General features: G+C 40.7%; 1 protein-coding gene across 5 annotated transcripts in view; it reads left to right on the top strand.

The window, feature by feature from the left end:
* The window catches only part of GPM6B (glycoprotein M6B), a 136,796-nt gene extending 124,458 nt beyond the window's left edge, over positions 1-12,338 (top strand). For 3 of the 5 annotated variants that reach the window (XM_045582285.1, XM_036439694.2, XM_036439697.2), the window contains 5 exons: positions 1,018-1,174; positions 3,313-3,484; positions 5,900-5,973; positions 6,754-6,819; positions 10,322-12,338. In XM_045582285.1, coding sequence (XP_045438241.1) covers positions 1,018-1,174; positions 3,313-3,484; positions 5,900-5,973; positions 6,754-6,819; positions 10,322-10,471 — 619 coding nt within the window. In that variant the 3' untranslated portion in view covers positions 10,472-12,338. Of the gene's footprint in view, positions 1-1,017; positions 1,175-3,312; positions 3,485-5,899; positions 5,974-6,753; positions 6,820-8,581; positions 10,046-10,321 lie in introns of those variants that run through there. The other 2 variants (XM_036439695.2, XM_036439698.2) reach the window with 1 other exon arrangement.
* Positions 12,339-12,728: the final 390 nt, after the last annotated feature.

The following is a 12,728-nucleotide window of genomic DNA, read 5'->3' as shown; positions in this document are numbered from 1 at the left end:
TTCCAAAGTCTCACAGTATTTAGGTGTCTTGTGACTATTAAAAAAACAAAAAGTTCTCCACCAGACTGAAAAATGCACGAATGAATTTTTATGGTTCAATAATGAAGTCATGTTGGAAGAGTCCTTAGGGAATGTTCTTTTTTATCTATTCATGAATGGCATCCAAAGTAATGACCAAGGGTAGGGGAGTTTATAAGGAAGATCAAACAGGACTTAATGAATACAACTGTGTGCAAAGAAGACCAAGAATATGTACCGCAACGGACCCTGGGAAACGTGTGCTGCTTTAATTAGCTAGTGAACTTGATGAGTGGCTCTCAAATGTCCAGGAATCCTTAAAAATTCCCCATGCCCATGATTTGCCCCAGACCAATTAAGTCATCATCTCTGGGGATAGTGCCCAGGTACCCATATTTCCTAAAGCTCCCCGGTAGTTCCAAAGGGCAGCCAAAGGTTGAGGAACAGTCATCTGGATCCCTGTCAGCTTTCACAGGACAGAATTAGTTGTAAATTAATTTTTGTATCTTAAACCTCTTGACACATTATCTCTTGTGTAGCGAGAATCTCAACACACACAAAAAAAATCTGCCCAAGTTATTTCTTAAGGCGGGCTTCCTTATCAGAATAACATTAACCAGTAGGCCTGGTTAGGAGGCATTTGATGTGGCAGAAAGAACATGTTCAATGCCTTTCTTCACTTATTTGCAAAATGAGGATTCTAACCCCCCACGGCACAGGACTTGGATATTACCTGGGCCTCTGCCCTTGATTGAATGAAAAGTCTCCCTGTCTGGGAAGGCCGTACACCTCAACAGCGGTCCCATCTTGGGGAAAAGGCCCAGGAGGCAGTGGGGTGGGCAGGGATGCCAGTCCGAAATGCCCATAAGCCCACTGCAACCATGAAAGTGGCAGGAGATGCCACAGAACACCATCCCCATGTCCCCCCTCCAGAGGTTGAAAACGCTGTTTCCCAGGCAGTGGACTTAAATCCTCAGGCTTTCCTCTTCCTTTCTGCAGAATCCAACTGATGCAGTATGTCATCTACGGAATTGCATCCTTTTTCTTCCTGTATGGGATCATCCTGCTGGCAGAAGGCTTTTACACCACGAGCGCAGTGAAAGAACTTCACGGGGAGTTTAAAACCACCGCCTGTGGCCGATGCATCAGTGGAATGGTGAGTATGGATCTCAGATTGTCTGGCGCACAGCCAAAGCCACACCTCTCTGTACTGTGCAGCTGAGAAAAGCTATGAGCTGAGGATGCAGCGAGAGCCCGTGACACACATACAGGCACACCTCGGAGATACAGTAAGCTTGGTTCCCGACCATCATGACGAAGCGAGTCATAATCTTTCTGCTGCTGGAGGGTCTTTGCTTTCAGTTTGTAAAACACACATCTCTGAAGTGCAATAAAGCCGAGGTATGCCTGTAGTGTTCTTAGAGTTCGGAATTTGAAAATACCTTCAACATATTATTGATAATAAGTTAAAATGTATGAGGGGTAGTATTACGTACATTTCTCTACCAAGGTAGGTAATGAGGGTATTGAAGATTTTTCAAATATGAAGTTCCCACAATGAGAGGACTTGCACATTTTATCAATGCTCTCTTCATGTCTTGAATGTGGATTATGATCCTGAAGCCTTACATGTACTAGCCACTCAACCCCCTTAGAATTTCCCTCTGGGTTACAGCTCTTTATAACCTAGTCTTTTTAAAAATATCACTTATCAGCTGCCTCCTGCACACCTCCCCACTGGGGATCGAGCCTACAACCAGGGCAGATGTGCTGACCAGGAATAGAACCCTGAACCCCTGGCTTATGGGTCGATGCTCAACCACTGAGCCACACCAGCCCTATAACCCAGCCTTTTAATGAGCTCTTTCTAAGCTCTGTTCTCCTCTAGATAAGATGTCAACAAACCACGTCTGCCCAGGGCCAGAATGCGATCATTTCAGGCTCTGTGTGCGACTCACAATCTGTCATTAAGGACAGAACTCTGAATGCTAGAGGCCACCAAAACAGGAATGTCCCCACAGGCCCTCTCCACTGGGCACCGGTTAACCTGAGAGCCTTGAACGCTGTGGGAAAGCTAGGCTCACCAAGCAAAGAATCGCCAGCCCTTTTCAAGTCTTTGTGGTGTGTTAGAAAGTTTCCTTTTTCAGGGCAAGAAAAGAAAGCCTAGTCTGGAGTGGCCCACCCCTAAGCACTAGGGAGGGAGCCTGTGAAACTGCTGAACTCTGCTGCTGTGAATACTTTTAGAAATGCAAATGCTTCCCCAAGTGGAAATGTCCTTGAGATAAAACGCCTTGTCCCTGCAGTTTCCTGGGATGACCGACAGGAGGTGACCTGTCTGAGCCGACCCCAGGCCGGCCTGGCACGACCCAGGTATTTCCAGCAGTGTGGCAAGTTAGGCGGAAACTTCACCTCTTCAGCAGCAGCCTGAGAAACTAAAAAGCCAAACTAGGATTCCGAACCTTCACCCACACACTCCGTGGGTGCACCTTCGGAAAATAAAAATACCCCAATGTGTTTGAAACAGCCTTTCAAAGTTCTCTGAAAATTGGTAGTCAAGGTAGGTTAGGAAGTAACTACAGCGACGTGATATTCTGTGTGGCAATGTGGGGGTGAACACCCTAATTTTGTCCTAAGCCAGGGCTTTGCTTGCAGAGGCGCTGTAAATCTTAAAGATGAAAACAACTCAGGGGAAATGGGAATTTGATCAGATTCACTGTGCAATTTGTGTTCAAGGCTATTTTAAACTTTTAATACAGGTTCAAGATCTAATGCTTTTAGTAATTTCACAGGATCATGAAACTAGTGAGGTTCCTTTTGAGAAAGGATGTCTTATATAACTATTATTCCATCCATTATGTAAAAGACATTACTTTGGGGAAAATTAATATCAAGTTATAATTCAAGTGGCCTGTGAAACCACCCAGACAGTCCCATGGTGAGTACAGAACTGATGTTTCCAAAGAATGCCACATGGAGGCCCTGTCACTCCTTAGCTCTGTGATCTTAGACAAAGGAGATCATCGCAGGCCCTCGTCAGTTAAAATTTTTAGCTAACTGGGCTTCGATAATAAACACTTTCCATACTCTGTCTCTGGAGGGCGTGGCCACCCTGCCCCAGCTGCCAGCCCTTGGTTCTCCTTGCCCTTGTCACTTTGCCTTGTTGCTACTGTGACCAGTGTCCTAACTTAAATGCATCGCACAGGTTCCGTATCAAGTCAGAAATGCAGTATCATTCCTCCCAAGGAATACGCCTTGGCCGGCTCACTGACGATTCTTTGTCCTTTTTCGGCTTAGTTTGTCTTCCTCACCTATGTGCTGGGAGTGGCCTGGCTCGGTGTGTTTGGCTTCTCTGCGGTGCCTGTGTTTATGTTCTACAACATATGGTCAACTTGTGAAGTCATCAAGTCACCTCAGACCAACGGGACAGCCGGTGTGGAGCAGATCTGCGTGGATATCCGACAATACGGTACTTCCTTTGAATCCCCAGTTAATGTTTATGCTCTCATGCATAAGTCTGCACCTTTTATTGCATGGGCATCTTTTTAATCATCATGATCTCTTTCATATCTTTTCTTAGGAATGGTATATATACTTTTTCCCTCATTATGCCCCATTTTCTGAATGGAAAGATCATTAGTGTCTTAGTTGATAAAGGGTGCAATTTATTTTATTATTTTTTTAAATATATTTTATTGATATTTCACAGAGAGGAGGAAGGGAGAGATAGAGAGCTAGAAACGTCAATGAGAGAGAAGCATCGGCCAGCTGCCTCTTGCACACCCCCCACCGGGGATGTGCCCGCAACCAATGTACATGCCCTTGACCGGAATCGAACCTGCGACCTTTCAGTCCGCAGACCGACGCTCTACCACTGAGCCAAACCGGCTTAGGCTGCAATTTAATATTTTGTTATGTTTTCAAAAGAAGCTACTTCATAATGCAATTGAATCAAAAAATATTGTCCACTATAAAAAGTTGACATATTTTTTTTCCAATTTTTCAGTTTTGTTATCATCTTACTTTCCATCCAAAACATTGCATGCCCTATATAATGCAGTTAATCTGTATGTCCGATTCTTCAGAGCAGGTCTTTTTTAAATGACCAATTGCTTAAACTTCATCTATACTGAAAAACACAACATAAAATCCAAATGTATTTTAAAGCCATGAGAACATATTCTGTAACAGCCGGCAAGTTCAAACATGTTTTCAAATGAATGGGATTATCCCATAAGCAGCCACGGTTGGTTCATTTTGACACGCCACAGAAGGGGCCATTGCTGTGCCTGCCAATTAGTTTGAGACTTGATTTCCCTGCTGAGTGAGAGAAGGCAACATCCCCTATGTATGGAGTTTAATTAGTGTTTCTAGCCAGGATGGCAGAAATCCTGTTCTTGGCAGAAACAACTAGGGGAAAACAGCTTTTCATTAGCACCGAAGAGGAAGTAACTGTTCTTTCAAGAGCTTTGAGAGAGATGACTAGCATTTCATTTTTGTTGCTTGTTTTTTCCCGTGTGACTTATCCTCAGCCTCTTACCTTATGATATAATAGGAAATTTGTCTTAAATTGCCCGTCAGCCTACTAATCTCTTCTCATAAAGACCAAGGCTCAACCACAGTTCTTTTTGATGGGCTGAAAACAGAGCTTTAAAAAAAAAAGAGCCTAAAGTTGATTTTTAAAGTATTTGTAAATGAATGTCTCAATGTAGATCTCATTTCCTTATTCTTAAATATTTTCACTACACACTTTTGGTCGTTGGTAATCATCTTTTTAGTCTATACCTGAAATCACCGGTTCCACCGACAATTTAGGGACTTGTCATTTACCATTCTTCTGAAGCATGAAGGCTTATTCTTGGCCCACAGCAAGGATGGAGGAAATAAGAAATGCTTTAAAACCCTCCTTCCTTACCTCCTGGGGAGGTGTAAATTGAGCTGAGTTCAATATTTAAGCAGGCACCTGCTTATTAATGGCAAAAAAGAGCAGCAGCCTCAGTGCACAGTGTCGCTGCGGGAAGGAGTCTGGGTTAGTGAGAAAGACCACGGACTGCCCTGGCCACACTCTCTGCAATAAAGGTCAGTGTTTTCAATCCCAAAGTATTTCCAAAACATTTGTAAAACACAATAAAAATGGCCCAGCCTACAGTATGGTTCAGTGCTTGAGAATCAACTCATGAAAGCAGGAGGTCCCTGATCCATTTCAGGTCAGGGCACATGCCTGGGGTTGCAGGCTTGATCTCCACTAGGGGGTGTACAGGAGGCAGCCAATCAGTGATTCTCTCTTATCATTTATGTTTCTCTCTCCCTCTCCCATCCTCCCTCTGAAATACAAACATTTTTTAAAAACATAAAATGAATTTAAAAGCAAAGACATAGAAGATACAAGTCCAAATTACTTAACAAAAACAAATTACTGTCAAACTTCCATGAAACTTTCTGAGCACAGACTCTCAATGTCAGAACGTATCTCATGGCAAACCAGTGACAAAGAGCCTGAGTAACAAGATCACAGACCAAGGGAACATTTAGGGGGTGGGTGTCCTCCTGGAGCTGCTCAACTATAATTCAGATACATAGGAGGGAAAACTTCACTTTGAAAATCAGCTTTTACAGATATCAGCTCAACTAAACAAAGCATAATTGTAGAAAAATAGTATCAGGTTAAGTCTCTTACACTAGTTGACTTTACTCATGCCCTATAGTGCAATTGGGACTTAATGATTCCACAAGCCTGTTTTGCAGAGGGCAGGTGTGCTCGTTATTGATGAAGAATATGACCTACAACTGTACTGTGATTGGCTCCCAAAGCGGTAAGGATGGGGAGCAGGAAGCACCGTAGTCTGCCCTAACGCCTCCCTCTCTATTGGGCCTCACTTCACAGGTATCATTCCTTGGAACGCTTTCCCAGGAAAAATATGCGGCTCTGCCCTCGAGAACATCTGCAACACCAACGAGGTAAACTGCTCTCCTGTCAGAGGCTCACAGATGATCACAGCAAAACAGAGTCCATTCTCCTGGGGAGCAAAAGCAGGAGGGATGGCTCAAATGCTGTCAAGAAAGACCTTTTTGCAGACTTTTAAGGAGTGAACTGTGGGTAATCAGTACCCAACTACTTTTGACCTAAAAGATGGCTCTTCCACTCGGTTCACCTTTTCAGTGAGGATCATAGCAATCAGAAAGCTTTCTCTTTCTGTAACAATTTGGAAGTGACCCCAATCTTACAAATCTGAAACTATACGTTCTCTTTCATCTTCAGATAGTTTTTCAAATTAGAACGTTTGTCACAGAACAGGTATAAATTAATGTTCATGGGGAAGTGTCCCTGTATTTGTATGTAAGTCAAAAGTTTGTAAATCAAGTTAGTCATTTACATTTCCAGAGTGATCACAGCCCACAGGTTGAGAGCTGCTAGCAGGGTCACCTAAGACCATCAGAAAACAGATATTTACATTACAATTCATAACTAGCAAAATTAGTTATGAAGTAGCGACAAAAATAATTTTATGGTTGGGGGTCACCACAACACGAGGAACTGTATTAAAGGGTTGCAGCATTAGGAAGGTTGAGAACCACTACCCATGTGTGCATCAGAAAGTTTAAAAATCCACCAGGTGATTCCAACTGGGCTGGACACGAGTGCACACTTATCTCCAGCCTTGGGAAAACAGAGGATGCAGCATGTCGGAACGGAAGTTACACACAAAATGCTCATGTTGGTGCCCTCTTCTTTCCTAGTTCTACATGTCTTATCACCTGTTCATTGTGGCCTGTGCCGGAGCTGGTGCCACCGTCATTGCCCTGGTGAGTAAGGGCCCAAGGACTGGCCTGGTCTAGCTCCCCCTCCCAGCAGTGTCTGTAACAACAGGTTTCCCTTCCAGGAAACACTCCTAGACTCAAGGTGGGTTAAACATCACCTGTGTAAACCTACCCCGTGTCTAGATCACAGGGTGTACTAGTTGGCTATCCTGGCACCAATTGTAGGTAATGTAAATTGCATTTTGTGGAAAGAAGAGAGGGTACTGATCCTGGAACACCTGTTAACTAGGATGGGAACACTGCAATGTGGTTTATTCAGCTCTTACTTTCATGACTTCAAGGATGGGTAAATGGTCACATGAGGAAATGTGCATATATACATATACACTTGCACCTTTGATTTTGTGCACAGAAGGTATGCTTAATAAAGTATTCTCAACACCCAATTAACAAACACAGAGCCATTGCTCCTTGGGGGAATATAGGATTAGGTTTCTGCCAGCCTCTGGTCACAACAGTTTTTGTCAGACCAATCTAATACAGAAGCCTGCTTTGTATGATTCTGTTCTAAGACATGATTTTAAAATATATATATTTTATTGATTTTTTTTACAGAGAGGAAGGGTGAAGGATAGAGTTGGAAACATCGATGAGAGAGAAACATCGATCAGCTGCCTCCTACACACCCCCAACTAGGGATGTGCCCACAGCCAAGGTACATGCCCTTGACCAGAATCGAACCTGGGACACTTTGGTCCACAGGCCAACGCTCTATCCACTGAGCCAAACCAGTTAGGGCAAAGACATGATTTATTAACATTGAACTCCAGGCCAACAGCACTATGCCTCATACCCAAATGAAACTCATTCAGTACATACATCTTCAGAAGGCATCTCACAAACTTCCTTCACTTAAAAACACTACACAGCACCTGGATCAGGGAACATTTAAAGAATGAAGTCACAGAATGCAAAAAACATGGCACTAAACATTGCAAAAAGGACACTTGTGCTCAGACAGAGCTGGAACAAAGAAGGCAGTGTCACCTCGGTTGACCTCCACTAGGAGGCGAGACTTTTTCACCTCTGCACATGTCCACAAATACGGTGGAGGTGCTAGGAGTGCTGATGTGAGGGTTACAAGGACATTTTAGTATGTAGGCAAATTCGAAAATAGGGCATCTGTGAATAATGATTAACTGCATAAACACAAGCAGGTGTATGTGTATGTATGTGCACACTGATATGTACTTTGAGAGGGCTTGGTTTGTGATTTCAAGAAATCTAAGATTGGTGAAGCAAGGGGGACATCTCATCAGCTCAGAAATGAGCATTCCCAGGTTTTCCATGACAGTCATCCCTTCCCATGACAGCCCATGAAAAGAAAGTGCCTGTTAACTCACAGTGTGTCACAGTGTGACCCATCTTCTGGGCTGCTGCCAGCTCTCTCAGCTTAACAGACAGGAAAGGACCAATTGCTCCTGAGTAGTGTTTTTTTAGAAAGATGACGGGAAACAGAGCATTAAGCTTCATCGGATGCTATTGACCCAGAACTGTATCTTGTCATTCTTTAAACACGCCCTAGTCTTTTTAATAAACGTACCGAGCGCCAAGCTGAAGACTGATGTGGTGTAAGTGAAATGAGAAAAGGTTTGTGTGCACTAGACGTGAGAATCGCCTGTGGAGATTATAAATGGGAAAACACCGTGGGCTGAGTTGGCACCCCTCCCCGCCCAAGTTTAGAAGTGTCGTGGCACTGGCCCTCACTGCCTATATCTTACTGTCCTGTTTTGTTCTCTTCCACCAGCTGATCTACATGATGGCTACTACATATAACTATGCGGTTTTGAAGTTTAAGAGTCGGGAAGATTGCTGCACTAAATTCTAAGTTGCATGAGGCCCATAAGGAGCGTTAGAGAGCTGTACGATGTAGCAGGAACATCACTGACACCCAGACTAAAGCAGAATCTAGGCTTCTGCAGTTTCGCACCAGTAATTTGTAAATAGTTTTAGTCGACTCATTCTGCATGGGAGGTTAATAAGATGACTTACTGTACGTGAATTACAAAATTATGAGATCTATTTCCACATTTTGAAAAGGATTCAGTTATTTACTGACATTGCTCAGCACCCATTAAAAATTAATTTTCTTGAACTAAAACTTTAAACAATATTGCTAAGTAAAGTATTAAAACCCTAAAATACCTGCATTTTCCATTATTTTTACTGGCTTGGTAACCAAGTTCAATGGCAAAAATGAACACAGTGCCGAAGATGAAATGGAAGAAAACTTAGTCTGGATTTTGTTTAGTCAGACACCTTCTGAAAAATATATTTTAAATTTGATTTAAATTTTTTATGATTGCATGGTTCACTATCAAATAAATGCTCCTCAAATAAGTCAGGTGCAAATTTAAAGTAAAATAAATGCCACCCATTTGTTTTCTCTGAAAAAAGGATTTATGTGAGTTTTTTGTGTTTGGTTTTTTTTTTTTTTAACATAACAATATCCTTCTTTTCAAAGCCCACAAAATTGATAACCTTAAGTTGTTGTTTGGTAAGTAGTAACTGATTCCTCAAAGCCAGTTCTCAAACTGCACGTAAGATTTTTTTTTTTTTTTAATTTTAGAGAGGAAGGAAGGAAGAAATAGAAACATCAATGATGAGAGAGAATCATCTATTGGTTGCTTCCTGCATAACCCCTGTACTGGGGATCAAGCACGTAAGCAGGGAATGTGACCTCCTGGTTCGTGGGTCAGTACTTAACCATTGAGCCACACCAGCCAGGCACACCTAAGATTTTAATGGGAAGAGAAACTGTTCCTGGATCTGAAGGTCTCAAGTATGTTGAGAAGGAAATATAAGGAACTTGAGATGTAGATTTTGCAGGAAAGGTGAGGAAAATAAGTGTGTGTGGGGGGAGTGTTGACCACATCAACTATCAAGAATGCCAATATGGATTTTTACATTTTTGAAGTGAAATAATGGCAGTTATAAAATGAAAAATGTAGTTTTACTACTAAAAATTTGTTAACAGAGACTGCATGCTTTGCTTATAGTTCTTAAGTCTGGTTTTGATATTCACTTAATTTTTCTGTTAAATATGTAGCTTTTTATTACTTACTAAAAATAAACATTGTTCAGAATTTTAGGCCTTTGGGGTAATTGATTTTTTTGTCCGATAGCAAAGATCTTTGCACCACACTTACTTGAAAATAACATTTCTGAACTTCTGTATCAATTTTTAAAATTACTCTCAAAATGGTAAAAAGCACCCTCTATGTGTTTTATTTTTGCCTTTTCTTAATAACTTTGACTATTTTTTTAAGTGCATTATGTCTGGATACTAACTTTTCTTCTGCCTTTTAATATTGACTCTAATAGAACATGCTCTCAGTATCTGATGCCTCTGATTGCAGAATGAGTATTAATATGGAATAACCCTCCCCCCACCCCCTTTCTTACAGTCAAGTCCGTCTAATCTGCCTAGCAGCTTGCTTTGCCTCTGACATGCTCATTAGCCATCATGCTCACCCTTCTTTTCCAGATCCACTTCCTCATGATACTGTCTTCTAACTGGGCTTACTTAAAGGATGCCAGCAAAATGCAGGCTTACCAGGATATCAAAGCAAAGGAAGAACAGGAACTGCAAGATATCCAGTCCCGCTCAAAAGAACAACTCAATTCTTATACATAAACGTTTGCCAGAGTGCTTCCGCCGATACATTGACAGCTGTGACAAATCATCAGACAGCTGCTCCGCAGTACAGATGTTTCCCACCAAACAAACTCACGTAGAACTACAAACACTTCACTATCTCAAGCTGCTGGGATGTATCTCTAGGAAAACCCTGTAATAGGTAAACCTTTTCCTTTAGAACAGATACAGGAGGTTTCATGGTTAGCCATTTTAAAAGGCAACACTGACAAAATGATTGTTCATCTTTTTGAAATTCGTGGCATGTTCACATTTATTGCTAGAGCAATCCTACCAAGATAGGAATTGAGAATATGGCACACACCTTGATAGGAGCCCATGATGTGCCAACATCAAGGGATGGGACCATAAATTCACGTATGTCAGATGTACCTAATAGAGAATAAAATGGAATTGGTATGAAGTTCCATTTCTGTAAGCCAACATTTATTAAACAGTGGCTTCATCAAAGATAATATGATTCTTACAACTGATTAGGATACCTTAACTTTATGATCCAATCAGAAATCTTTTTTCAATAATGCTCAAATGTGCTACTATAATTCTGCTAGAGCTACCATTACAGAAACTGAATTCTTGACAAGCTTTCCAGAATCAATTTTATAAAAGACTTCATTTTAATAAAATGACCCATTTATCATCATTCTTCTTGGGAAGTAAATTTCAGCTCAGCCTTAATGAGTATTTGCTGTAAATTTCTAAGAACTTGCATCACAACGGGAGATCCAAAATCCTTCACTGAATTTTTTTCCACAAACATTTTTCTTAATTAAGAAGTGTTACCTTATTAAAATGACCACCATTCCAAACCATTTCTATGTGGTCTGAAAAGTGAGTTTACAGTTTCATACCAACTATCTAAAACCTAATTACTAATAGACCACAGACCTCCTACTTTTATAGACTTGAATACGTACGTAATTTAGGGTAGGTATTTATTTCACTTTTTCTTATCTAAATCTTAGTTTCCTGGAATAATCAAAGTTCCATGTTCAGCAAAAAATCAACTGCTTGAGTTTAAGCCATTTTCAGAAGAAACTTGCCTTCTAAATCATTGTGTACCAGAACATTAAGTGACTATAGGTATTGGATATTAGTGATGGTAAACTTTGTGTTGTTCTTTATTAAATGATACATATAACTGTTGGGTGCATCCGTGCTTTTTAAAGGGGACTGCATAATATAGGGTTAACTATGTATATTCATGTTAAGAATTAACTTGTGGTTTGGCTGTTTTCCTGGATTTTAAAGCATATACATGTGCAGAACTGTATTGCAATGAAAGGAAGCATAACTTTATCAATATGCTATTAAAATTGAACATCAAGTATATTTCATTTGGATTCTTTCAGTTGTGGTTGTTAATGCCTACATATGCCTATTTGGACCTTGACTATTTTTTCAGTGGGAGCAGCTCTCCCCCGTGTAACGGTTGTTCCGGACTAGCTTGGTGATGTGCTTTCTGTTGCATGGCAGACTTCGATGTTTCCTCCGGCAGTGCAGGTGCCATTAGAGTCCAGTGTTCTATAGAAGCGGTGTCTAAAGCCTAATTTGACTCTTCTAATTCTGGTGACTACTACCAAGAATGTTTGAGAGTTTTGTTTAAGTGGTCTAATATTTTTTATGTAAAGAGCATTAAATTTTGCTATGTATAAATTTTTGTAACCTAACAGTGAATCAATATTTTCTATCAGTGCCAAGGGCTTCCTGTAGTTCTATTCCAGTGTTATAATAAATATTTGTAGATAATAGTCAATACTTGTGTATGCTTATTTTAAAGATCTATTTAGGTGGAAATAGTTGTGGATGTACTAAGAGAAATGAAATAAAATTATAGCTTCATTCAGTTGCCTTTTGACATACCTAAGTATTCTCTTTCTCCGTCTTCAGTATGGTGTCATTTTTAAATAGTATGCATGATCAAGATTTTACATACGTATGAAATCCAGCTTATAAGAGAGTGCTATGTTTCATTTCTGACAAATCTCTTTTAAGGGGGGATCAATTTGAGAAAATGACCTCATCCACTAGGGTATATTTTACATAAAGTACCATTAACATTTTACAGTTCATTGTGAGAAATACAGACATTTTCTGACTGGCTTCAATAAATGAAAGCAATATACCTATAGGATGAATACAATACTTAAGTTAGGGGCAAGTATAAGAACCATCTGCATAAGATTCCATATGTCATTGGCTATTTTACAAACCTGGAATATAAAAATCTACTGAA

This window comes from Pipistrellus kuhlii, unplaced genomic scaffold (assembly GCF_014108245.1).
Source record: "Pipistrellus kuhlii isolate mPipKuh1 unplaced genomic scaffold, mPipKuh1.p scaffold_m20_p_16, whole genome shotgun sequence".
Taxonomy (NCBI): Eukaryota; Metazoa; Chordata; class Mammalia; order Chiroptera; family Vespertilionidae; genus Pipistrellus; species Pipistrellus kuhlii.
The sequence above is the reverse complement of the archived record's forward strand: the minus strand, read 5'-3'. Positions and strand labels throughout refer to the sequence as shown.